General features: G+C 43.4%; 2 protein-coding genes across 12 annotated transcripts in view; one reads left to right on the forward strand and one right to left on the reverse strand.

Moving 5' to 3' along the window:
• LOC106737530 (uncharacterized) overlaps window positions 1–27,392 on the reverse strand; it is a 62,239-nt gene that overhangs the window by 5,762 nt on the left and 29,085 nt on the right. For 6 of the 10 annotated variants that reach the window (XR_002094159.2, XM_059715692.1, XM_059715689.1 and 3 more), the window contains exons 2-15: window positions 17,226–17,340; window positions 15,407–15,788; window positions 13,986–14,065; window positions 13,188–13,305; window positions 12,137–12,300; window positions 11,314–11,387; window positions 9,408–9,484; window positions 8,829–8,912; window positions 6,668–6,738; window positions 6,092–6,169; window positions 4,169–4,229; window positions 4,003–4,075; window positions 2,497–2,558; window positions 1,276–1,410 (exon numbers count right to left, since the gene is read on the reverse strand). Coding sequence is in view for 9 of the 10 variants with exons in the window: in XM_059715692.1 (XP_059571675.1) it covers window positions 1,276–1,410; window positions 2,497–2,558; window positions 4,003–4,075; window positions 4,169–4,229; window positions 6,092–6,169; window positions 6,668–6,738; window positions 8,829–8,912; window positions 9,408–9,484; window positions 11,314–11,387; window positions 12,137–12,300; window positions 13,188–13,305; window positions 13,986–14,065; window positions 15,407–15,788; window positions 17,226–17,296 (1,530 nt within the window). In the remaining variant the exon portion in view is untranslated. Of the gene's footprint in view, window positions 1–1,275; window positions 1,411–2,496; window positions 2,559–4,002; window positions 4,076–4,168; window positions 4,230–6,091; window positions 6,170–6,667; window positions 6,739–8,828; window positions 8,913–9,407; window positions 9,485–11,313; window positions 11,388–12,136; window positions 12,301–13,187; window positions 13,306–13,985; window positions 14,066–15,406; window positions 15,789–17,225; window positions 17,341–17,508; window positions 18,084–27,392 lie in introns of those variants that run through there. The other 4 variants (XM_059715686.1, XM_059715688.1, XM_059715690.1 and 1 more) reach the window with 4 other exon arrangements.
• Window positions 18,163–21,939, forward strand: VHL (von Hippel-Lindau tumor suppressor). 2 transcript variants are annotated; one of them, XM_059715695.1, is made up of 3 exons: window positions 18,163–18,343; window positions 19,340–19,462; window positions 19,935–21,939. In XM_059715695.1, exons 1-3 carry the CDS (start codon window positions 18,178–18,180, stop codon window positions 20,117–20,119), a joined length of 474 nt encoding a protein of 157 aa, XP_059571678.1. In that variant the 5' UTR covers window positions 18,163–18,177; the 3' UTR covers window positions 20,120–21,939. The 2 variants fall into 2 exon arrangements, with proteins under 2 accessions (XP_059571678.1, XP_006264857.1); XM_006264795.4 differs by having other exon boundaries at window positions 18,217–18,464.

Here is a 27,392-nt window from a genome sequence, read left to right on the forward strand (position 1 = left end):
AGAGGCGCGGCAGCAGTGAGCGGGGAGCTCCTACAGGCAGCCACAGTGGTGGCGGCAGCAGGGGGCACAGACTGGTGGTCAGTAACCACCTGCAGATGCTGCCAACAGCAGCCAATGGTGATCAGGGACTGCCCGCAAACACTGCCAGCGGTGTCGGGGGTGAAGCGGCGGTAGCAAGCAGCGACCGCCCACAGGCCAGCGGTGCTTTTCGCAGGGGGCGCACCCCCTACACATCACCAATGGGCAAAGAATTCAATTCTCAGGAGAAAGGGCTCTCCAGTGACTTTAAACCACTTTTACAATCACTTGAAGCTGAGCCATTCTGTTCAGGCTAGCTGTTGTGGGACCAGGGACTGTGAAGGCCCTAAAAGCTGCAGACCAAAACTGGCATGTAAAACACTTCTCAGCAGCAGATTTCAAAGCACTTCACACAAGAGGCCTGTATTGTTATCTCCATTTTTCCAATGGGAAAACCAAGGAACAGACTAGGGATGCCTGTCCAACATACCATCCAACAGAACCTTCTTCCACCCTTTCACCTGGCACAGAGGCCAGTGATGAGTTTAGTGAGGGCCTCAGAACCTCACCTTAAGTGTCCTTCTAAATGAGAGGGAAACCTGTGTATACAGCAGAATTAGAGGCTCTAATTCTGCTGCATACACAGGTTTCCTTTGCTATATGCTATACATGCGTTTCAGGAAAACTGCATACAACTCAAATTCACATAAAGGGAACTCAGTATATATAAGGTATTAAATAGGGATATGTTCCCATGGTGGTGAGGGAGGGAGGAGCTGGGGCTAGAGCAGGCACTGCACAGCCGGGGTGGAGCACGGGATGGGGGATGCGGCTCCTGCTGCTACGTGCACCCCAGGAGGGCATGGGGGCATGTGCCCCTGGATCTGCGTGCAGAATGAGGGCAGGCTGCCGCTGCAGGCTGGGGCTGGCATCAACACCGGGCTCTTCCTGGTTGGGGGGGGGGTCATTGCATATACAGAACCCAGATAATGCAAGGGAAACTTGTAGTAGTGTTGCCAGGCTGCTCTGTTGTTGATTTGATAGCACATGAACCAGCATAACAAGTAATCATTACTGTGCTTTTAATTAAGGTTTTCCTCTGTCACAGATTTACCAGTTTTTCAAAAGCATACTTCTAGTTGTCCTGGCTAGTATTAAAACCATGTACAACTGTGCATTCTGTATAAGGTACAGATATGCAAAGCTACAGTAATTAAGCAAAGATGCAGCTATGAAAAGAAACAAACATACGCTCACCTCTTTGCGCAGTCTCTCCAGAAGGTCTTTTGAAGCATGATGCAGGAAAAACTTTTTTGAAATCTTAAGGCACTCCGCTCCATTGCTGACCACACACAAATCTGGCTGATCCTCAAAGAGAAAGTCCAAGAGCCCCTTACATGCAGGAAAATAAAACCAGCAAAAAGTATTAAAACCTAATACTGATTTTCTAAGCAGTTCTAGCAGCCATGCTCTTTACACTCTGACCTTGTAAATTCCCCTGCCACTGCTGTACCTGACCCACTTAATGGTTGTCTACACTGTTCTCTTATTTGTAACAATATTTGTATTACACTGCAGTAAAAGCTTAGAGGCCTTGGGCAATGTGGAGCTTAATAAAATATACCAGGAGAAATTCTGGGCCCTGGGAAGTCAATGGGAGCTTTCCCACGGATCTGATCTGGTGAGAAGTCATGTCACCTCTGCAGTGCTGTATTGAGGATTGTCACACAGAAATATATTTCACCAGAATGCACTGAGGAATCTATTACCAGCTTAACACAGTAAGTTTGAGACAAAAATCAGAGTTCAAACAGGCCATCCAATGTACAGTGCAAGATTGTTCTAGGAGAGTTTTAGTAGCATCTGGTTAACAGGGCTGACCTGAATAAGAACCTAACTGAAATGATCACATCCACATGTCTGGAGAAGCAATTAAAGGAAAGCATTTTTTGCCAGTACTTTTCATATACCACCATGTAGCGATAATCTTGGACTGCTCAAAGAACCAGTTCAATTAGAGAGACACAATTAGTTACTGTTCACTTTACACATTTTAAATACATTTAGTTGCTTGGGTAGGGAACAAAGTTGTAACCACCGTCTTCTGACTCAGAGGCTAGAAATAAATGTCACAGAATGGAGCAATTCAGCTGAGAAAGTAGGTCTGGGGCAGCATGGAACCCCGGGGAGTCTGAGGCAATGGGGGACACCAGCTGTCTCTCTCCCCAGCCAGCCCTGCAGAGCCAGCAGAGCAGGGAGGCACTTTTCTCCACTGACCCAGCCCCACAGAGTGGGACTGGAGCAGCTGGGGAAGCCAGGATTTCCCCCACCCAGCTAACTGATAAATCAGAATGACATATTTCTTTAAATACACAAAACTCTTAAATACTGCAACCCATGGCTGTGCCACATGCATTTTTGAATGGCACTGAAGGCACCAGCCATCTTTCTGGGCAGCTTTCTATATGAAATACTCACAAATACAGATCCTTGCAGCAAGGTGTCTACAGCAATGATCATAGGAGTCACCATGCTGCTTCCTGACAATGATTTACAAACAGTAAAAATAAAAATAAAAAAAGGAGAGAGAAAACCATTAGCTTAATGTTCATTAGGATCTGATACTCATTTTGCATTATCATTTTGGGTCTCTAAAATATGTACTGCTTCTTAATTTCCTTTTTATAAATATATGTTATTAGCTGGATCTTTGGTTAAACCAGCCTCTCACTGAGCACCCTTTCACCTCTCTGAATCCATGGCTTGAACTGGCCCCTTGAAAAAGTGAGAACAGCCACCTGGCTGCCTTGTGACAGCCACAGAGTTTATTAATTCTTATGACATTTGCTAATTGCCTGGGATTCCAAGGAGAAACACGTCTCAATCTGCCTCCCAGAGCAAATCAAGATAACACCACAACTGAAATGCCAATATTCTGAGGTAAAGCAGGTAAAAGCAGGTAAAAGATGAGGTTTTTCTGGAACTGTAATAGTCATAATGGGAAACTTAGAGAAAAATCTTCAACCTAAAGAGGGTCTAAGACTTGTCTAGCAGGAATGGAAGAAGAAAATGAAAGTTGACTGGACAAACCTGGTGAAGCACTTCAAGAATTTCACTTTAAAAGTGGAACTGCTATAATCAGGTTCCCTAAATGCATCTACCTTCTCTCACTAGGAGGGTGGTGAAGCGCTGCAACAGGTTACCTAGAGAGGTGGTAGAATCTCCATTCTTGGTTTTTAATGCCTGGCTCAACAAAGCCCTGATCTAGTTGGGGATGGTTCTGCTTTGAGCAGGGGGTTGGACTAGAATGATCTCTTGTGGTCCCTTCCAACCCTCATTTTCTATGAATTTATGATTCTACCTCTGCCTTGTGTCTAAATTCCACTTCCTGAGGTCTAGAGGTGCAAAAGTAGTTTAGGCCATGTCCACACAGAAGCACTGTAATGGTTCACTAGAGATGACAGGGTTGTAATAGGACAAGGCTTAAGGTATCTTATCATTCCTGTGGCTTGAGTTCAAGCCCTGTCCTGGATTTGTGCTGAAGGTTGCTTCTAGCTGATCCAATTATACGTGGGTAGCCACTGGGTCCGATTGGGGAATCAAAGGCAGCTGGATGTGATGCTGGCCCCATCAGTCCTTTGTGTGTTGATACTAACAGAAATTGACATGCTTTAACCATTATGGGCTGCTAAGCATGGTGCAGCCCTTTGGCTTTATTCTGGTATAGATTAATAAGTCCAAGCATCCAGATTTCATGCAGTTATATCAGTATAAATATGCATATAGCAGCCTATTTATTCCATTTATCAAAGGGGAAGAAAATAGTGCAGTATAAGTCACTTACATAAATATAAATGCATCCCTGATAGTGGTAACACTAGCATAACTACTTCAAGGGGAAAAAAATATCCCACCACCAATAATAACTTCAATGGCTTATCTAATGATCTAACTGAGAATCCTCAGGATGTATTCCATACTCACTGCCAGCTCCTGCTTGCATTACTCCGGCGGTGGGGAGGTCATCTTTAAAAACCTTCAGGACAGAACAACTTCCCTTTAAGAACATTAAATGTTATTTAAAACAGACATAATTCTGCAGCGACTCTCCAGAGCTCCCCATCCCATGCCAGCTCTGAAAAAAACTTACTGCTTTGACAATGTAAATCCATTTGGTCACATTACTGTTTCTCAGAACAACTGATCCCCTTCTACAAAAAGAACAAGTGGAAATTAGCAGCTATAGAAAGAGAACGAGATTCAAGACGTTTCAGAACTCAAATGAACAAAGGATATTTCCCAGGGGTACTACTGTACGCACTGCTGAGAGGATCCCTGCCACATGTGATGTTATGTTAAAAAAAAACCTATTTATTTGTGTTGTTGCACTGGAAAGAATATTAAAATCTTATTACTTGTTTTGTTTCCTTTGGGCATTTCACTCTGACCCACAAAGCTAGTTTAACATTGCATTGCTCACGTCTTCAGAACAACAGTGACACTGTTGTGTTTGAGTCTTTTAAGTCAGTTTGACTGACTTCTGTGCTGGCTGGCTTCTTTCACAAAAACATTTCTGTTAGCAAAAGGCCAAATATGACTGGTCCTATTCAGCCAAAATAATAATGAACTGCAATGGGTCAAGGCCTGAGTAAAACCAGAGGGTTTGTTCCAAAGCCTGAAGAAGCCAAGGGGAATTTTTCCACTGACTTAATGAATTTTAGATGAGACCTTAGCTAGAGACAGACATTCAAAAAGCCTGACCCTGAATTGATCCAGTCTTTGCAGGTTAGTTTAACCTAGCTAGGATGAACCGATTTCCAACCATAAAGACAATCCCTCTGTACTGAGGAAATTCAAGCACATGCCTGCAGTGGCTCAGGCTGGAAGCCCAGGGGTGCTAGAGCAGCCCTCCCTGCCCTTGCAGAGCTGAGCTGAGTGGGGGCATGGCCAGACCCCAACAGGGCTCTGCTTAGAGAGGGGTGTAAACCCCCAGCCTGCCTGCAGTCCCAGGCTTTTCTGCTCGCTGCTCAAGGGGCGGGAGTGTTGCCAGCCTGCAGTCCCAGGCTAGCACTCTGAGGCAAAGGGGGTACGTGCATCTGTTAATGATACAGAGTTTTTCACTCTCCCTCCCTGCTTCTGTATATTGGCTGCATTTCTGTAAACCGACAGACAAGCAAGCTGGGGTTGGGGGAGCAGTGATAACAGTGATTATCACCCTTATCTCAGTGTTTATCACCCCATTAAAACTGTTGATTCTACCTGCTGATTCAGCAGGGACCCAGGTCTTTTAGCTAATACACAGACACCTCCTCAGCAAGGCAGAGGAGAGGGGGGAATTCCTGCTTGGCATGGAGTGGTGAGGGGCAGAGGGGGAGCAAACAGCTCTTAAACAGCGTTTCCACCTGTTTTTTCTTTCTCAGCTAAGAATGCCATCGAGAGGCTTGGTCTGAGTGGCTAAGTTTTCAGCACAAGACATTTGAAGAATAAATGTGTCAGTGTCTGGACCCTCATTAAGTGCTATGAACAGAGCCAGCTGACTCGTCTTGCTATGTGATAGGCAAATCAAGGGATTTGCAATTAACTGTGTATCGCAGAAATCAGGTTTGATCACAGTTTCATTGAACTCATTGGAACTATTCTCACTGTCTTCAGGGAACATTTGATTAAGGCCTTTGTCTACTGTGGAGAGAAAACACTAATATTCTAAGTAAACTTTAATTTTGCCAAATGGTTTTAGCATGCACCCACCTGTACATCCACCTTTCGACAGTGAACCTGCAGTCACATTTGCGTAAGCTGACCCTGCAGCCAGGGAGATCTCAGTTCTGCGCAGGAATCTGCCCAGGGAGATCTAGATGTGGGATGAATGCAGGCCTCAGGGGCAGGGAATTTCTGTGGTCCCAGTTCTGACAAAACGTGCTTCTGGGCATGGTGCTTATTACCATGAGTGAGCCCACTGTAGTTGCCGTTCATTTTGAAAACCATAAAGGATCTTAATAGGAAACGTTTTATAATTATGTGAATTACACCCCTGAGTAATGCTGATGCTCTACTCTGAATGAAGTTTCCTCACCTGTAGTGGCAGACAATGTATTTACCAGGATTGCCTTCCAAAAGATGAACCGGCCAACCTTCAAAACACCGAAGGCTTCTAAGCAAATCAAAAAGAGAAGCCATAAAGATGAGCACAACTGCAGAAGTATAATGACATCAGTACTGTTAGCATTCCACAGTACACCTGTTCATCTTATGGAGGGCTCAGCAACACGATAGCATAAAAATTCTCAGATCCTCAGAACCTGGGTAAACCCACGTAATAAGAGCCTCACAACATTTACTAAATGGCAAATGGTTCATCATTACTAATTACTAACAGCAGTATTACTTATATAATGCCTTTCATATGAAGATCTTAGAGCCTGGACAAATAAGACTCAGTCCTCCTGAGAGACATTATTATTGTTATATCCATCTGTACATGGCAAAAACAACATACAAAGCTATTAAGTGACTTGCAAAAGGAAATGATGAGAAAAGAAAACCAGTAGGTCTAAAAGACAGTAGTGCTTTTCTGAAATTCCCCAATTAACAGCACAGCTCATTCACCATGGAGTAGTCGATAAATCGAAATGAAGTTCTTGCACCCTACCTCAGAAACAGCAGCTGCTCAGGGTCCCCAAGCACCTTTCTCGCATCAGACAGGAAAATTCTGATGAAGTCCTTCATTAAAAGATTCAATACATTTTCAAATGTTTTAAAACAAGAAACTCTCTCACTTTACCTAAATGTATTCCCTTTCTTATCTGAAAATGCTCCCTCTAAACTGTTGATAAAAATGGTAAGTAGCAATAATGTTATCTGAAGAACGATCTAGGCCCAGCCAGGAGAGTTTAAGCAATATTTCCTTTGCAGAAGTTTTCCTCTCCTTTCATGATATTTCTGCCCCCCAAAGCAAAGAGAACATACTGCAGTGACTCCTTATAAAAAAAATCTACTGTGTAAGCCTTGAGTGCATCTCAAAAATATTAATGATTGAACTTTATAGCCTCTCCTGCAAGATAGAGAAAGTTTGTTCTCCCAAAACTGAAGCATAGAGATTACATGTGGGTTTTCAAAGAACTGTAAAAGTGAGACACCCACCTTCTATTGGAATGCCATGGTATTTAGGTACCTGGCTCCCTCGGAATCCTTTGAAAATCCCATTTTACATGATTTTCCAAGCGTCACCGTAAGGTTGCAGAAGAGTCAGGGAAAGAACAAGATTTCCCAGTTTTAAACTTCACTACAATAATAACCATTATCCATCCTGATATGGTTTAAAAGAAAGTGACCAACTCAAGGGTTAACACTATTTATTACCTATGCCCAACCACACTTCAGAAGTACTTCCAAGCTGAGTGACCTTAGCACAAAGTCCATCACACCCACACGCCTTTTAACCTGCCCTCTTAAATTATTTTGGATCTTTCTCCTGCTTTTGTCTTCCCCCTGTTTTTTAGGCTTTACTCTCTGAATTCCAGTCCTTCTTGAAAGCTGACATTTTCCACAAGGCTTTAAACAATGATCAACCAAGGATAAAGTGCCAAATGGGACACTTGCAAAAGTGAAGTTATCTGCAATGCAAATCCAAACATGGCCCCTGTTCCTGCTTTAACATATATATCCAGACTGAAGAGTGTATGGGTTTGTTTCATGGCAAGTGCCTGTTTTTCATTTCAAATATACAGTGCTGTGTTACTTAGTATTCTATACCCATGCAACAAATAGCACTCTGCTTATTCACAGGCATCAAGGCCCACTTTTTTTTTTTTTTTTTAGAGGTATGTCTATGTACATGCATAGCCAGTACCTGCACACTCATTATGACTTATGCACAAATGCAAGGATGTTTTCCTCAAAATTTAAGACAGATATTTTAGTTTACCACAGGCTCTGTTTTCACGTGTGGCAACTGATGTCATACACACATGACTTGCAAGTACTTGATTAAAAAAATACTGGGTCAAATTCATCCTTAACCCGGTCACTGATTTTACATCAGAGATTAATTTGGCCCAATATACCTTAAATCCCCAACATCATTGGTGTATAGCAAGACCAGAACTGGGAACATTTTCAAAGACAGAGGGGAGAAGGTTACGGTTGCTTAGATATTTATCTGAACAATCAAAGCCTCTTGGGCCTTCAACACTTGGTGACTTGCATGGAATTCCTGAGTTTCTGGGTTGCAGTGACGCTACAAATGCCACAAAAATAACATTTACTACAATTTTTGGGAATGGTTACATCCTTTCCCAGCCAAATCCCAGAAGTACAACAATCTCTAAGAATAGCAGAAAGAAACGTAAAATAAATGTCTTATGCCTTCAAAAATTAAGTGCCTGAAATTTGAACTAAACACCTGAGGAATTCATGCTCTATCCAAGTTCCATCACTGTTGCACTGCATATGGCTTGCCAATCATAAATTATGTTGTACTGACTGAAATATCAGTGTCATCTTACGCGCTGGACACACCCAATGCACATCACTAATTCAAAGGACCCAATTACGTGACAGAAAGCATCAGTTAGTGTTTTCTCCACTGTTATCCAAGGCAGTTTCATAGCAGATGCACATGCATACGCAGATGGAACACGATTTCAAAGCATAGGCCTTGAAAGCGATATTGGTGGTGGTAACTTCTTCTGCACATAAAGCCATCTTTGATATGCCTCTGAATGCAGAAGGCCCCTCAACTGAACGAGAGGATGCAAATGGGTACAATATTTGCTCCAATGTGCACATGTTTGATTTTAAGAAATGTTTACCTCTTGGTCAATGCAGAGAAACTCAGCTGGTTCCTGAATAATAACAGTTCCCTGCCAGGGGTCACCATTTATAATCTCTTGATCCTGAAAATCAAGATAGAGATGAAAAAGGTTGAATGTTAAGATGTTTAAAATTTCTCTCTCTGCCTTCTGCATATAATTAACCAAATAAAAATATACTTGTTAATTTTAAAGAATCAGCTTACAATAACAAGTTATACACTATGTGGACAACAGTATGTTTTATCCCACAGTACAAGAATCACTGCACAGCTGAAATAAAGCAAATCTGTGGCACACAAAGCAATACTCAACTGGCACACAAAATGCTGCGTTATAGAGCCAAGGAATAAAATATTGGCCAAGGACACTTGGAAAACCCCCAGCTCTTAAGAAAAGTATGTGGCCCTTTCAATATGCACAAGTACACAGGGTCCCAGTGTTATGTCTCATCAGTACAGCATATACAGTAAGTTACATGAAACTCAATTTATCTGCTTCAGAACGAAAGGGTGTGTCTTCCCTGTCTGGAGTTGATGCTTTCCAAAACCAGATGTACTGTTTTGTTCTGAAACTCACCCCAAATGCATCCCCTTGACTAAAGAACCAGGCAGGCTTTAACTGGCCATTGTCATGGTTCTTCCTGATAACTGTTGCTGCAAAATAAAACATCATCTCAAATTAGCTGTTACCTAATGAAACAAACAGGGACATCTTGGGCAAACAAGTCACAAACTCCTGGCATTTTTCTAAAAATTCCTTGAAAATAAGGTGTTAGGGTCTTTAAGTGTGAAAGATACATATGTCTTTACCCGAACTGCTGCAAGCTTTAACATGAGACTTCCAGGCAGTCGAATCTAAAATGCATGTTTTGAAAAAAAACAAAATGCAGGTGTGGTGTGTGGAGTTACACAGTATCACAGATTGTGGGAACACACCATCACAGTTTGCTTTTGAACTTTATAAAATGGCACAGACTGACTTATCTAAAGACCACAAAAGGTCTGGAACATTTCCTCATAGAGTACGCTGGTGTTAAAACCTTAAGGATTAATTACTTGTGTAACACAGGCACATCCTGGAAACCAACAAATACGCAGTTGAGGAGAGTCTTAAGTGAGTGGCAACATATTTCAGATAGCCCAAGAGGTTTCCAAGGAAACACAAGTGTCAAGACTGCGCTGCTGACTTGAGGAGAGGTCTAGATCTAACTCATGGAATTACAATTATTTTTTTTAAAGAAGCATTTCACAAATATGCAGGGCACACAGCTCTTTCACTGTTAATAGCTGTAGGCAAGTTATCATGAGCAAACACAGGACGCGTGTTCCCCAACCACCGATGCCTAAGTAATGATGCGAGAAGAACAGATACATTTCTTGTGACAGCTTGATTTTCCAGCTTATTTTTCCAGTCCTTCCTTCTATCAACATGTGTGCATAAATTTGAGTGCACAAAATTTCTCACAGATTTACTGAACATTATCTTCCTTGTGATCTGGGGGCAGAAGAGGGGGACAGGTTTCAGTGACAAATTACCCAAAGAACCTTGTCCGCCTAGATTCTACATTGCAAATTATGTGGCAAAACTTTCTTTTCATAGAGACAAATCTTGCAGGAAGCAGAACACCATGATGTTCAGCACCTCACAGGATCACAGCCAATGCAATCTGGTTGGGAACTCAAGAGAACGCAAGGGTGAGTTTTTTGAGAAATGGAGAATAAAGCAGATTTAAACCAAGGGACTTGTTGTAAATTCTAAAGGATCCCACTGCAAGTGAGGTTTCAATCTTCTCTCTACCAGAGCTGGAACTCCTGGAAGAGTTATCGCTTTGTAATCATTATATAATCCTTAGTTTTTTCCAACAATAAAAAATTCTGCTGCCCCATCTGTTTTTGAAAAAGGAACGGAAACTTGACATTGTTCCTGATCAAAGGAGTCTCTCTGTCAGCACAGCAAAGCTGGAGCAAAGGAAACATCCCTTCCCTCACGTAACACTGCTACCTTTACTTGCATAACTCCTTTAAAGTCCATTTTAAAATGCTGTAGGGTATCAAAGGTGTCAAAAACGAGTTGGACCACAGGGCTTCTCTACACAGCTGCCATCCTGGATTGGTACTGTCATTATTCACCATCCTGTTAATACGTGCTGATCTGTGACTGAAAACCTGAAATTCTTGGGGAGGAGGAGAAAGCATTAACCATCTATATTCCAGCCCTGCTAGCAGAGCAGATCAGAGAGCTGTGAAAAGCAGCCCCACAGGTCTGTCAGAGGTGATATGTCCCACTAGAGAAGCCCTGCAGACCAGATGACCAACATCTACAGGCAGGATCCAGCTTGAAGGCCACATGTCTGACACCCAACACTACAGAACAGCACTCTTATAGCGAGAGAATGGGGGAAACACTGAACACCCGTCCCATAAATAAGCTGAACCTTAATTTAATTTGCTTCCCTGGAGCAAAGCAATAAATACACACTTACCAGATCCTGAGAGACAGATATAAAAGGAATGTGGAGGATAGCCCTGTTGGATCATTACTTGGCAGGATTCGTATCTGGAAAGGACAGATCCCATGAACATAAGCAACTGTTCCCCAATTCTGTGCCAGTCCCAAACTGTTCTTAACATCTCAGGCCTTCAAATCCTTAAATTCATTGCTGTGGCATAGACACACATCTTGCCTTTGGGCTTGTCTTTTGTATAGTGCAGCACAGTGGAATGGAGTACTGGACTTCAACTCAGGTCTGAATTTAATTCTCAGGTCTGCTACTAACCTGCATAGTGGTCTCAGACAAATTACTCTGCTTATGCCTCAGTTTCTTCATATGTAAACTGAAGATAATGATACTGACCCCAGGGATAAGCAGCAAAATTGGATGCAGATTTGGATCCTAATCCATACATATTCAATGTTCAGCAGCAGGGGTAGGGTGGTTGAAATCCGGAATCTGGAGTCCACCCCATTGCTGCTGGCTTTACAGCAAAACTACAGTGTGTTCAATGCAACACGCTCTAAGTTGAAAGTGGGAGTGCAAGTGTTTCTCTCTAGCACAGAAAAAGTGTAGTCTCTATACAAGACCATCAATCATGGTAAAAAACCAGTTTTGGGATGTTTTTCTCTTTTCCCAGCAGCAACTCTAAGGTGTTCATTATCCAACACAAACCAGTTTAGAGGTCAGTCCCTCCCTACAATAACTCAGATGACTGCTGTCCTAGATAACTACCTTTCTGCCTCAGTCAAACTGACCCTGACTTTACCGAGCTGATGCCTCACAGCAAAGAGTTCAACTCAGTCATCATTACCTGGAGTACCATGCAACTTTTGCTACTTCCTTCTGAATCCTGGTGGAGTAATTTCCAAATGCCTTTACAGGTTGCAAGGTAATTCGTATGTAGCTAATGTCTTTCTCACTTCGTTCCTGTGGGCACCGATGAAGAATACAGATGGCACGCTGAGAAATCCTGGCCTTCAAGATGGGAAAGACAGTTAACATACAGAAACCAGAACAGTTCCCCTCTGCAAAGATGCTATTTAGGTGTCAACAAATCAGTATATGGCAGTCAGGCCTGTGTCATTGAACTGAATGTTGTGGTCGTAGTTAATTATAACAAGAACAGCAGCTAGTTTCTATGCTGATTTTTTCCATCAGTAGATCTCAAATCTCTTTACAAAGCAGGAGGTATCATTAATCCAATTTAGTAATTTGGGAAAATGAGGCAAAGAGCTGGGGCTTGATTTGGTCTATGTTTTCCCAGCAGCTCAGTAACAAAGCCCGGTATAGAATATCTTAACCCCGTGTCCAGTCCTTCCACAGTGAAGTGATACACTAAATATATTTCATCTCCTTAGGAGACAGTTATCTTTCTAGTTATTTTCAAAATAGGGTGGTGAGCAGTAAAGGCTAGCCATGCTGGTTATAAATTTAAGTGCCAGACTGTGGTGGATTTATTAATTTTTGTTAATTACCATTTTATGATATACTTTGCATTTGAGTCAATCTAATGTACCAGCTTATATAGATTTAATTCATTCTATAGAACTCAAACAATTAAGTTAAAGGAAAAACTTCAGGGAATACAGTGATCTGTATCTCCCATTCACCACCATGTGAATTGCATACATAGGTGGAAGAAAGAAAAAGACACAAAATTTAGAGACTCCTAGGAGCTGCAACTTTGACAGCTTCCTTAAAACCTGAAAGACCTATGCTTAGGTTCAAGCATTCCATTCAAATTCAAGGGCCCTGAAATCACCTTTGTCTCTATATAAACCTGTTGATTAGGTTGGTCTCACTAAAATTAGGCATGTGGGAGGACTTGGTCCAAGAAGTGGTGAGTCTGCCATTCTCATTACCGGTTTCTTAGCCCTGAATAATGTCACATCGAAAAGAATCTCCTCCTGAGACTGTTCCATGTGGCTTGAGCTGGGCTGCAATCTCCTTACTCTCTCAATACCATAACTGAGGTTGGCCCTAACCAAAAAAAAAATATTATGTTTATTTGATCAAAATCATTCAAACAATTTTAAGGCTCAGCTGCCCACTTCCAAATACTTAAATGCATGACATGCAAAAGGGGAAACATAGGTTTAATGACTGTATCTTAATTAAGCAATTCAAGTTGCTGATATTTTTCCTACATGAAGCTTGCAACCCCCACTGTGCCTTCACTAGTCTTGTGTAATGTCAGTAAGTCACAGTAAGTAAGCATTTGCAGGATTGGACCTGGGTTATTTTCATAACTGCAATATTATCTCTCTTTACAAAACAAAAATGTTTTATTTTCCTAACTTAGCTTTTACTTTGGAACTGCAGACCCTTCTGATCACAGAGCATCACTAATATGCCTGTGTATTAAACTACATTTGAACAAATATGAAAAAACTTAGGAAGACACAAGGGAGGATTCAGTAGTCTTCAGGATCCTTATTAACTGCACAAAAATTCATTCATAATTTTGGTGACAGTACCAAAACTTTCATTTACTTGCTTCAAAATTAACCTCCAAAATATCTCAGACCATATTTGTGTGTTTGAAAAGTAAGAGATAACATTTTCAAAATTGGGACAGATGTGTTGTTATTAAGTAGGAGATGCCAAGATACCACTGTAAGGGATATAAAATAGACATATTACAAATCATCATTACTCACCGAAGGTGGTGTTCTTTGTAAAGTGAGCAAAGCATGACAATGCATTTAGCAGCTTTTTTAAACCTGAACAGAAGATCTGACTGAAAGAAGACAGTAATCAATAGCTGGTTACTCTTATTACTAGTTCCAGTAGTTTTGTAGTTTCATGATTAAGTATTTTGATAAAAATCTTACTGCTGGAGAATATTTTTCATACTTGAAACCCCTTATTACAGCTGTTTCACTAAAAGGCTCATGTTTCCCTGCAGAAGTACATTCATGGCAGATACTATTACAGCAAAAGCAGCATCTTCCTGTTCCCTATCCTGCCTTTTACAGGAACCTAGAAATTACCATACCAGAACAGCCTTGAGATCACAGATTGTCTAATATCCTGATTTCATTAATGTCAGATCCTTCAGAGAAAAACCTCATAGTGTGTTAACTGGACAATACCGACCTTTCGGGAAAGATTCTTTCTTGCCTTATTTTGCAATCAAATTATGGCTTATAGTATGAATCGCCCTAAGCTAGCCTAGTTCAAGTAAACACCGGTGCAAATTTGAACCCCTGGATGCATGAAAGATGAGAAATACAATAGAACCATCATGGTTATGGCTACACTGGGAAACAGGGAGTGGACCAGGACAAAGGAAAATTCCATTTTCTCCAAGGCAAAAGGATGCACAACTACACAGACCCACTGGTAGTAGCTTGACTGCTACCAGTCTCAGCTGAACAAAACATTGAAATGCTTCATTAGAAGAGCTGGAAACATTTGACTAGCGAGCGAGTTTTCTTTGCATCCTTCCCTCACTCTTTCCATGGCAATAAACATGTCTTACCTGCTACCCCTTAACGTGTGATCCTATAATAAGACCCAAAGCTCACAACTGAAATGCCTTTAATGGAAGATAATTCCTGGTGTATTCTCCTCTCACGTACACCAGTGTAAATCAGGAGTAGCTAAGTGAAGGAACCCTATACTGAATGGGGAGTAAGTGGCAGCAGCAAATAACTTGCTCAGAACAAAACCCTTTCTACTTTTAACAGACAAAATGGGAAAGTGAGTTTTCCACAAGGGGTCACAAGTCTTTGGTTAAAAGATGTTAAGCCTTATGTTAAAATTCAATAAAATATCATCTGGAATTTTAACATAAGGCTTCACACTTCAGATGCTCACTTCTCAAACCCTCTCTAATTGTTACTGCTGGTACAAATTACATCATTATACCAGTACAATCTGCTATCAGTTTATTTGTGAAAATTAAAGAGAAAAACAAATATTGTTTCTTACATTTGGGTGAAATACTTCCTCCTACTATAAAGATAGGGGCCAACTATATTTCTAAGAGAAGCTCACTGAAATCAGGGCTATTATACCTAGGTTGAATTTGCTCCTTAGAACCAGTGTTATAAGACTAACTGTTGATAGTCCTCACCGTGAATCTGCTGGGTCTCTCCTTTGCCTGGTGCCCCAGGGGTGGGGATAGGATGTGCTGCAGAGATTGGGAAGGTGTCCATGTGCTGTATCCTCTGCCCTTAGGAATGTGAGGCTTTTTTCCCAGATTTGTCAGCTTCCATATTCCCAGAGCAGATGGTCCTGTGGGGAGATTTCCCTTCCAGTGGACTTCATCACTGAAGTTGGATCCAGGCATAAGTTTCCCAGGGGGCAGGCAATGACACAGAGAAGGACTTAAATCTGAGATCATCTTTCTTCTGGAATTCTTACTCTTTCTCCCTTTTGCAGAATCCTGTCCCAGTGCCTGCAGAGAGGCTATGATGCTAGCTTTCCTTTTTTCTTGGTCCAGTAGCATCTCACTGCTGGAATGAAAGACAACATAAACAGCCTGTCAAAAAAATACCTAAGAACACTTAGCTGCTATAACCACCACCACATTTCTCATGGAGGTAGGGGGTATATGCAGAAGAACATGCAACGTTTCTACTGGGAAAAATAATAATTATTCCTTTTTTCCTAAAACACTAAAATAGATCAGTGCAAAAGACTGATGCTCAAAAATTAAAAACAATTACTATCCAATTTCTTAATGCTAAATCCTAAATGTGGGAACAAAATTGAAGGATCAAGTAGCCTAGTAAGTTACTAAATGTTGCAGGGAGACCTGTCAATTATTGCTAATAGATCCGGCCTGTGAAAAGGGAACTATAAATACAACATCCGATGCCTCTTCCAGTCACCGATCCGTGCTACTGCTTTGCTAATTTATACCGACAACAAACATAGCCAGTGTCAAATGGCTCTGGATTACGTTGTCCAATAAGGTGGTCAGAAAGGCGGATCTTCACAAGTTTTTTTTTCCTATTGCTTTCAAAGTTACTGTTCAGTATCCTTGGAAATGCAGTTAACATAAGGATGTGATGTCTGCATCATTTGAAGCGGATTCACTCCTCTCAGAAGAGTGCAGCATGGTGCTTTTGAGATAGGGACTGTTGTCCGTTTTGGAAACTTCTGCACACATGCACACTATACATATTCATTCCCTCAGATATGCATTTTTACCACTTACACTCACATAGCACCATGTCAACAATCAACTTCTGTAATACCACCTCACATAGACCCTCCTACCTACACCTACCCATGCACAGTATCATTTACTTCTATTTTACACCATTATTATATTATATACTTACAGAGTCATCAGAAATAAACATGATCTATACAAGCTCTTTCAGCCTTCTCATCCTGCAAAACACATACATGCGCAAAAATTGCCAGTAGTGCCTACACTCTAGAAATGATATCAGCTGCCTATACACATGCTCAGGGTGGGGCATTTTAATTAGGGCAGTTCCCGGAGAGACGCTGTAATTAAAATGCTTCATCCTCATGTCTGCTAAACCCTGCATGTTTAAAAATGGCTACAGGCCGCTTTAGCTGAGGTTTAGCTAAGCATCCCGTGGCCATTTTTAAATTTTCAGGGCTTAACAGATGTGACGATGAGGCATTTTAATTGGAGTGGCTCTTCAGCAACCACCCTAATTAAAATTTCTCATTTGATGAGGTTTAGCTAAAGTGCTCCAGCAGCCATTTTAAAACACATGGGGGCTTAATAGACACGATGACGAGACAACGCTAAAGTGTTTTAATTAGAACACAGAGCAGACTTGATTAATCTGTATTGCGTATAGGCACCTGATGCAATTAATCCAGGGGTTGTACTGTATTTTCCACGGCACATTTCTATTTCTAAAACAAAGAAAAATTACTCCTTTTAGCAAAGGCTTGATCCTCACCTAGAAAACAGAAATTTGTGCTGTATCCTTTTGGAAAGCACGCTCAGCGCTCCTCTCCCTTCCTGCATCATCCAACCACTTCTTGATACAGCAATGCATACCCGCTGTGCTCTGCCTAAGAAAAAAAAATACTTTCCAGTTACTTAATTAAAACCTGTCACAATGCATGTGCCCGAGGGGACGCAGAGACGACCACACTCCGATGTTTTCCAACTTCCAAAGGTTTGGCTTTCTAACCTGAACAACGCTGTTCCAACACAGACACTTAAATATTAGGTCATACTTGCCTGCCAAGAGCTGAAACCGCTGCCAGCGTTCACACACTCGGTACGGCTCACTGGAAAAACCATAGCAAATACTGACGTGTAGAAATCACGGGGTTTTTCTCTGAAACTGCAGGTGACACAAGTGACCGTCTGCGCTGTTCCACATGAAAGGCAACGTGGCTCGATGGCAACCTATGGGGCAACGCCGTGTCCGCGTCTCAGAGCAGGAAGCAACCCAGAAACACATGTTTTGAAGAGACTGTGCTGGCAGCCCACGCAACGCGATGCTGCCGGCTTTGCAAGCTACGTCTGTAACACGGGTGGGAGCATCCCAAACCCGCGACGCTCGAACCTCCATTGCAACGTGGGCCCCGCACCAGACAGACCCGCTCCGCTGACGCGTGGGCACCACGTGCAGAAAGCCTAAAAGGGGTGGGAAAATTGGGCCTGATCTGCCTGCCCTCAGCACCCCTTATTCTCCATTTCGTCTCACTGCAGACCCTAGTGCTTAAGACTCAGGCTCGTGCTTAGTTAGGACCAGACTTAGGGACTGGGACAGCCATCACCCGCCCACCCCAGCTCCAACACGCTGCGCATGCGCACCTAGCACCAGCGCGGGCCACGAGCAACGGGCACCACCCCGCACATGCGCAAAGAAGATGCTCCCCCCCGCCCGCCGGAGTATCATGGCGGCCGGCGCTGCTCTGCGCATGCGCGCGGGGCGGCGTGCACTTCGGCCGGACTGGCGGCGCGGAGATGCCGCAGGGCCCGGGGGAGGCGGCGGTGGCGGTGGCGGCGCCGGGCGGCGGGCGCGGGACGCTGCGCTCCCCCAACAGCCGCGAGCCGGCGCAGGTGATCTTCCGCAACTGGAGCCCGCGCCTGGTGCTGCCGGTGTGGCTGGACTTCGAGGGCAGGCCGCAGAGCTACCCCGTGCTGCAGCCCGGCACCGGTCGCCGCATGCACAGCTACGTGGGTGGGTGCCAGCCCCGCTGTGGGTGTGTGGTGTGGGGCACGGGAGGCCGAGCAGCCCCTTGCGGGCTGGCAGAGCTCCCCTGCTCTTCTCCTTTCAAGCAACACCCGTTTTTTTTTTAAAGTTTGGCCGTGCCTTTTTCGTATGTTTTCTTGTGACACCCTTTTGGGTCGCGACACGTGGGTTGAGAGGCGCTGACCTCGAGCTGCGCGGACCCGGGCATTCGCTTTTCAACTCGAGGCCCTCCGTCCCCAGCTTGTGCGAACTGAGCGGCACCCCCGTTTCGTAAAACGAATTTATCTGCTGCGGCAGAGGTTCCCAAGCCCCAGGCCACAAAGGGTTGGCAGCCAGACCGTGTGTCCAGAAGTGGCCCGCATACTGTGTCCCGGCAGCCAACTCTTTTTTTTTATACTGAGTATAAAACTGAGTATAAACAAGGGTTGGCCGGTCTGTGGTATGCCGGTCTCTTCTAATCTGCAGCTTCCTGGTCCACGGTCACTTCCGCGGTTTGCCGTTCTGCCATCTAAAAAGGTCAGGACCCACTACGCTATGGCACTTGCCTCCTTAGGGAGCTGGGCACTGCCCAGCCAGGCAGGGAGAAACCTGAGCCTGCCCCTACCTCCTCACACCTGGCAGCGCCCGTCCAAAGGTCGCGCAGCGCCCCGGGGAGCCCCCAGCACCCCGGTTGAGAATCGCCGATCCAAATTCTTCCTCCGCTCCAATCCTCCGAGATCCTGCACAAGCTCTGAGTCTGCTAAATCTAGAGCTGAATAATACTGTACACTATCTTGTGCTCATTCGTATATTATTGAAAGGTATCATTCAGATGAACTGGATGTACGTCTCCTGCATTACATTTGATCTCTGCTTTGTTCTAGGGCATCTTTGGCTATTCAGAGATGCGGGGACAGATGACAGACTTCTTGTCAACAAGATGGAGCTGTTTGAGCCTACTCGCAACGTGGATGGGAACTACATATTGGCAGACATCACACTACCTGGTAAAATAAGTTAAATCTGGCAGTGTTTAAGGGGAAACCAGTGAATTAAGACCACACACCTTATTCTACTTTAATATAAAAAATGGGTGACTGAATTAAAAATTCAATAAATTGGTAGACGCTATCTCTAAAGCAGAAAAGTTCTTGAAGGACTTCCTAAAGCAACATTGCTGATTTTTCTCTTCAGCATGGTGGTTAACGATCGGGCCTTGACTTAAGCTCTTCATTCAGCATTTTTACTATATCTTGCATAAGGTTTTGTGGTTCAATTGCTACATTTCTATTTCTAGCTTGGCCAGTCATTCCATGGGATGTAGGTAATATCTCAATATCTGATTTTTCCCTTTATATAAAAATGTGAGAAAAATAATACCTCTCACATGAGTTGTGGGCTAACTTCAGTAAAAATACTTCCACATTTTGATACAATGAGCTTCTCTAGCACTTCTCAGCCAATCTTTTCTCTCTGCAGTGTTCACCCTGAAAGAGAGATGCCTTCAGGTTGTTCGCAGTCTGGTAAACCCAGTGGACTACAGGAGATTGGACATTGTTCAGTCTTTATATGAAGAGTTAGAAGATCATCCCAACATTAGGAAGGATATCATTCGGCTGTCTCTGGAAAGAAGTGAAATGCTAAGGAATGGAGCTCCTGAATAAAACTGAACATCATTCATTCCAAACTCTTGAACAGGAAAGAAATCTTCCCTGGCAAACTACTAAGTTTAAATGGTGTTCATCACACTGAACCATTTCAAGAGCTGAGTAGACATTTGCATTTCATGCTCTGAAGGGTGTCTACGCTCTGTTGGTTTCAATATGTAACACTTACTAGGATGGACCAGATTCAGGAGGCTAAACAGTATACATATGTAAAATGCCAAGGGGAGCTGTTCAAAGGCAACTGACCAAATCCTGCTGCCCTTTGTACACACGTGAGCTAACTGATGTTAGTGGCCTTGTGCAGGTGGAACCAAGAACAAGATCTTGTTGTTTCTCAGAATAAACATAGCTGAATGCATTTCTGATACAGTAAGTGTAATATAAAATGGGTTTGCTCATTATCATTCTCTTTTGAAAGATACAAATACAGATGATTTCCACAGGCTTAGAAAATAAGCTACACAGAAGATTAATTTGACCTAGGCTGTGAAGGCTATAATTGCCTGAATGATTAAGAACCTAATACTCTTTTTACTTCAGTGAAGTTTCACCTAAACACATCAGGGTTTTAAGTTACTCCTAGTTCAGATCCTAGTGCTACCCCTTCAGGGATACAGAGCACTTGTGAATTAAATATCCTACCCATGTCGTTTGTAGGTCAGTTGATCCAAAACATGCTGAAATCAGTGGAAAGCAGATTCATATGAGTATATGGGGGCTTTTTTGCCCCTTTTCTTCATGCCATGTATCAGCACTGAGGCTAGCACAAAGTGTCGGACAACATTTCTGGATTAATTTAAACTATTTTTATAGAGGCCATTATCAAGGTTTCCTGTTCGTCTTTTCACTGTTGGATCTTATCTACACTAGTTCCATACATTGGTATGCACCAAATGAACAGAACACCATTTTCTTAACCAGCATTGTGTCGTGTGTGTCTGTCCGTCTGTCCCCGTCCCGTTCTCCCCCCCCCCCCCTTCTTGATTGGATACACACAAACTATATTTTTTTTGTTTAACAAATATTAAGGTATTCATCAAACAGCACTATGCAATGTTAGGAGCAGATCTCCAAAGAAACCATTCTGTCAGTGTTTAATATTGCACATTTATTTCCTATGAATTCCATACACTCCAAGGAAACTGCTGTGAAACTAAATGATTGATATAGCCTGTACAGTAATTTTTAAATGTCTCTTCCACTTTTTGTAAACTTGTTAGCTTTTCTTAAAATATCAAGTGTCTGATCTGTTCTTTATTCTCTGTTATAAAATGTAAATATGTATTATCTATATATTTTTTTTAACGATTCTGTTGTTTGTCAAATACCTTCATAGTCATCTCCTGTTTTTGCATTACTGAAGAATAACTGATAGCAACTTAAGCAAAAATGTACGCTTTAAAAGTTATCAGTCTTGCTGGTGACAAAATTTGATCCCCGCAGACTTCCTACCTATGGCAGGCGGGTGGACTCGATCTCGCAAGGTCCCTTCCAGCCCCTAATGTTTATGAAATCTATGAAAATGTAATTAGTACAGACGCTGCCTATGAAAGTAGCTAAATATTTTCCCTTGAAATTCCTTGCATACTCCAACTTGTGGCCCCAGCTATTGCTGATGAAGCTACAGTGATAAGTGTTCTAGCATAGACAAAAGCACTGGTAGTTACCAAAATATGTACCATGCTCTCTTTTTGCTGATAAGAAATGAGAATAATATTGTGGCAAGAAGCCCCAGTGACCCTAAGGCTACACTAGAACTCACACACTCATCTATCACTAGTGGAACTCTAATAAAGGTATTAAATGAGAAATTTTAAGCCTGTTGTACATCGTGTCCTATATACTAGATTCAAGTTCAAATATAACATTTCATCCTTGACCTTCCTTTCTGTGTCTTAAAATGTAAGTTGATGCTTCAAGTCTTAATCCTAGGAATACTGAGAGATACTTTGATCAAATGTTCTGCCCCATTCTATGTACTCGGAGATGTGTTACAGACCAAGCTGACTGACATCAAAGATAACAAGAAGTCCTTTTTTACATACATAGGGGGTAAAAAGAAGGTACCAAGTAATGTGGGGCCTCTGCAGGACACGCTTGGTAATCTGGTGGTTGCACCAGATGACAAAACTAACCTCTTTAACAGATCTTTGCTTCCATTTTTTCTGAGCAGGGACAGGGACATCTGCCACACTGGGATCCCAGACGGACCCAGGGGAGACAGCCAGGCCCAGGATCAGTGAGGACCTAGTCGGGGAACTTCTGGTTGGACTAGACATGTTCAAATCAGCAGGTCCTGATGATCTCAACCCCAGAGTGCTTAGGGAATTGGCAGAGGTCATTGCAGGACTCCTGGCACAGCTTTACGAGCACTTGTGGTGCTCTGGCAAGGTGCCTGATGACTGAAAAAGGGCCAATGTGGTCCCCATTTTCAGAAAAGGGAGGAAAGAGGACCCAGGAAACTATAGGCCTGTTAGTCTTACCTCGGTCCTGGGAAGGCTGTTTGAGAAAATTATCCAGGGGCACATCGGCAAGGGACCAGCAAGGGAGATTATGCTTAGGGGCAATCAACATGGTTTCATTCGAGGCAGGTCCTGTCAGACCAACCTTCTACGACCAGGTCACAAAAGCCTTGGATGCAGGTGCTGCAGTGCATGTAGTCTTTCTGGACTTTAGGAAGCCCTTTGACACTGTCTCTCACCCCATCCTCATTAAAAAATTAGGCAACTATGGTGTCGATGCCTACACAGTCAGATGGGTTGCAAATTGGCTGGAGGGCAGCACCCAGAGAGTGGTGGTAGACGGGTTATTTTCAACCAGTAGGGTTCCCCAGGGCTCGGTCCGTGGGCCTGCACTGTTCAATATCTTCATCGGTGATTTGGACAAGGGGGTGAAAAGCACCTTGTTCAAATTCGTGGATGACACTAAGATGTGGGGCGAAGTGAGCATGCTAGAAGAGAGGGACAGGCTACAACTAGATCTGGACAGGTTACAGACGTGGGCGGATAAGAATAGGATGAGTTTCAATACTGACAAGTGCAAGGTATTGCAGCTGGGAAAGAAGAACCAGCAGCATACCTACAGACTGGGGAACTCTCTTCTTGTCAGCACAGAGGCTAAAAAGGACCTTGGAGTCACTATTGATTCCAAGATGAACATGGGCCGCCAATGTGGGGAGGCAATCAGGAAGGCTTACTGCACCTTGTCATGCATCCATAGATGCATCACGAGCAGGTCCAGGGAGGTGATCCCCCCCACTATGTGACACTGGTCAGGCCGCAGTTGGAGTACTGCGTCCGGTTCTGGGCGCCACACTTCAGGTGGGATGTGGACAGCATCAAGAGGGTCCAGAGGAGGGCCACCCGCATGGTCAGGGGGCAGCAGGGCAGGTCCTATGAGGAGAGACTGAGACTTCAACCTGTTCAGCCTCCTCAAGAGAAGGCTGAAAGGGGATCTGGTGGTCGCCTATAAACTTGCCAAGGGGGACCAGAAGGCAATGGGAGAATCCCTATTCCCCCGAGCACTACTGGGAACAAGAAATAACAGCTATAAATTGACGGAGAGTAGATTCAGGCTAGACATCAGGAGGCACTACTTCACAGTTAGGGCGGCCAGGATCTGGAACCAACTTCCAAGGGAGTGGTGCTCACTCCTACTCTAGGGGTCTTCAGAAGGAGGCTAGACAATCACCTTGCCAGGGTCGTTTGACCCCAGCATTCTTTCCCGCCCATGGCAAGGGGTCGGACTTGATGATCTGCTTAGGTCCCTTCCGACCCTACCAGCTATGAAACATTTCTATTTTTTTAGTCGATGTTCATTATACATCAGGTTAGAATGTACTTTTTACAAGTATTAGATCTGATAGTCTGTCTAATATATTTCAAAGCCATATAGGGTCCATGTACTCACATAACTATCAAGTTTTAGTTCTAAATTATTCTGCTCTACTAATTTGTGACTAACCATGTTTATGCATAGTAGTTATTTAAGATATAAACCTATTTAAGATGTAATAGTTTGGTATAAAACTGATTAGAATTATACAAAACTGATTAGAATTATAGAGATTCACTGGGCTTTGGGAGTGGTGGAAGGCAGTGGAGCATATCAGTGCTGCTGTCCCTGAAGCTGTAGTTTGACCAAAATATAATCTTGAAATCTATGCAAGGGCAATCTCTCCAGCATCATAAAGGGGGAAATAACTATTTTACATGAGCCTCCAGAGCTTTATGTTAATGGAAGTTTTACCCACTGAAATACCTTAGTCCCCTGCCCAACACTCAAGGCATCTAAACTCTTTTGACTAAGTTACCTAGATATCTAGAGTCCACCTCTGTACCTGTCCAGAACTTCCCTAGTTGTGATGAGGTTGAGCTGCTCAGCTTCTGGCTCACATCTGTGCTCACTCAGGATCCAGACACCTATAATTCTCCACCTAAATCCCAGCAGAGATTGAACCCTCATCAAGAAAGTGACAGATTATGGATTCATTTTCTTCTCAATCTGTTGGAGGTAGGAGACATGCAACATCGCATCTGCTGCGTCTCAGGAAATTGCCCTACCCATAAGCTAGAGCCTCTTCTGAATGGAGATCTTCTCAACATCTACTGAAGAAGTGTTGTATGCATAGTAAAGATTTGGAGAGTCGTTGGACCAGAGAAAGAACGAGAGGGAGGTTGACTTTAGTCTACCGAGTACTCAGAAGGCAAAAGTTCTGGGCTCTGGTCTTTGCTCCTAAAAGACACTGGGTGTCTAACAGGGACGTCGTGATGCGTTACGTCACTGTACAAAGCTGTATGGCAATGTAGTGATCGCGTAGTCTACGTGTGATCGGCAGCTGTGTTGCTGCAGCGGCACACTCCCCTGTTGTTGTGCGCTACTATGGCAACATAGCTGCAAAATATAACTGTGTGCCATGTGCATGGTACACTAGTGTCACAAACCAGTTAATCAGTGCCCATGTCACTTGCAAGAGATACCATTCAGACCATTATCTGATCAACTAAGGGTTAAAAAGAAATCCTTGCCAGAGACTTAAATTTATGCCCACATCACAAACAAGAAAAGAAACTTAAGCTTGATTTATGATTGGTCAGAGTAAAAGGGGACAGCCCTGCCATAAATCCCTGCGATTGGTCAAGAAACAAGCCCAGACCCCTCTCACGTAACAGGCAGGAAAACCTAACCCACTACCTTGTAACCTGATAGCAACCTGAGAGCACAAAGAACTGCTGCTTGCCAGAAAATTAAAGATTCTACTTAGCAGTTCATCATTGGATATCTCTGAGAGACACCTCTGTCTATAAATAGTTTAGCAACTTCCGCCTAAGTCGGAGACTTCTGGGGAAATCTCTGAGGAGAAACCTGAGTCCATCACCAGAGTAAATTGACAGTCTGATCAGCTGTCAATAGCTCCCCGCCAGCGTAAATATTGACGTATCAAAGCCCTGCAGGCACGATAGCAGGTTTTTCGGCGCCACATCCGTCATCGTTAGCTGTAACCCGAAACTGTACGCTTGATCGTAATCGCTGTATCGTTAGCTGTAACCCGAAACTGTACGCTTGATTATAATCGCTGTAACCGGAACAACTGCAACGAAACAAAGGCTCAGCCTGCGTCGCACGTCACTATCTGGGTGACGTAAGTAAACAATCTCCTATAACCAACACGCGTCTATACCTGGTTAATTCCACTCCATCCATTAATCACCCGCCTGTTGAGGCGACAGTTTTACTGCTCCGGTGGTGGGGGGGTCAGCAAGCAGCTGCCGGCGCTGCTCTGATCTCCGACAACTAGGAGTAGCTACTGAAGGAAGTGCCAAAGCACAGCACCGTAGCAACACTGCCATACAGTGACTTGTAGACGCGCTATTTACATCAACAGCCACTGAATTAAATGCAAAGCCAGCCCCGGGAGCAGGGATTAAAACCAAGGATTTCCCTTTCCCAGGAGACTCCCCTAATCACTAGGCCATGCAATCATGTATCCTCTTACAGCAAAAAAGAAATGGCTAGCATTTTTCTTCCCTTTCAGCTTGTTGACAAAAAGATGCCTGATCTCAGTTGAGGATTCTGGGGAGTGGGTCTTAAGTGGATTGAGGCACTTGGAGGACTCTTTGGAGTCCTAGAGATAAGCCTTAGTCCTAGAGATAGGCCTTCCTTGATATTTCTTGATGGCTAACTACTTCGCTCTGTTTTACAGGTGAACTTGCCTTGTCTAAAACTGCACATGAAGTCCAGGAGACCAAAGGACTGAACCCAGATCATAGGTTCTGGTTCAGTGCTGCAAGCCTGCAACCTCTCTTCCTACCCCTCCTCAGAATTGGCACTTCTTACATAGTCTGAATTAACTAAGATTTTAAGTACTTTCAGCTTCTGACTGTTCAGCTGATGTAATCCTGTTTTCCTTTTGCCAAAGGACTGAAACATCATATTTTTCTAGCACATAAGAGAACAACTAGTTCCTCTTCAAAATGAGAAATGCAAGTTTCCCTCAGATATTCATTTACATTTTTTATACTGAACTTGGAGTCACACATGCTGTTACCACAGCGTGAATGTGCCATGGTACGTCTTTGTGACACTTGCTATCACTATAAGTCACATCAGAATTTATTTTCTGTATTAAATGCCACTCCATTTAACCAAGTTAGTCATAATAATGTAGTGGTAATACTGGCTTTTATTATCAAATAATCACTATACCCTGCCATATACAAGTTCAGATCATAAGAACTACTGCAGATTGTATCTCATTTTTGAAGCTCAGTGTGGCAAAGTGGGACTCCCCGACTAGCCACAGTGCTACCCACTTGCCTTTGGGCATGCCACCCACCTGACTCAACTGCCATGCCTTGTTGTTAATTAATTAAAATATTAATTAAGGCAGGAGGCTGCCCATTCTTGCCCCGATGCCAGGGGGCGCTATCTGCGGCTCCGTTCCTCCCCTGCACCACAACCCAAGCCTTGCAGATGCATCCAGATGACACATTGTTCCTGGCTTACAGCCGGACCAAGCTTAGGCCTCGTCATCAGGCCTCAGGTCACACACATTTATACCGCCTTCCTCTCACTAGAGCCTCTCACACTCTACTCTCTCTCACAGGGTCTCTTTCATGCATCGACAGCTTATTCTGCCTTGCTCCCTCTTGGAGCGGGCTCCTTAGGCCATAGGCTTTATCTAGTTCGTACCTTGGGTGGCAGACATATCGTCTTTTGGGCCTCTCCTGCGACCCTCACTGGGGTAGTGGCTAGCCAATTACCCAACCCG

Source organism: Alligator mississippiensis, chromosome 12, assembly GCF_030867095.1.
Source record: "Alligator mississippiensis isolate rAllMis1 chromosome 12, rAllMis1, whole genome shotgun sequence".
Lineage (NCBI taxonomy): Eukaryota > Metazoa > Chordata > Crocodylia > Alligatoridae > Alligator > Alligator mississippiensis.

Excerpts from the sequence above, each read along its gene's own strand:
- VHL (XM_006264795.4), top strand. The coding sequence starts at position 18,248 with ATGCCGCAGGGCCCGGGGGAGGCGGCGGTGGCGGTGGCGGCGCCGGGC. Across the intron at positions 18,465-19,339 it reads CCGCATGCACAGCTACGTGG|GGCATCTTTGGCTATTCAGA; the intron begins GTGGGTGCCAGC and ends GCTTTGTTCTAG. Across the intron at positions 19,463-19,934 it reads GGCAGACATCACACTACCTG|TGTTCACCCTGAAAGAGAGA; the intron begins GTAAAATAAGTT and ends TTCTCTCTGCAG.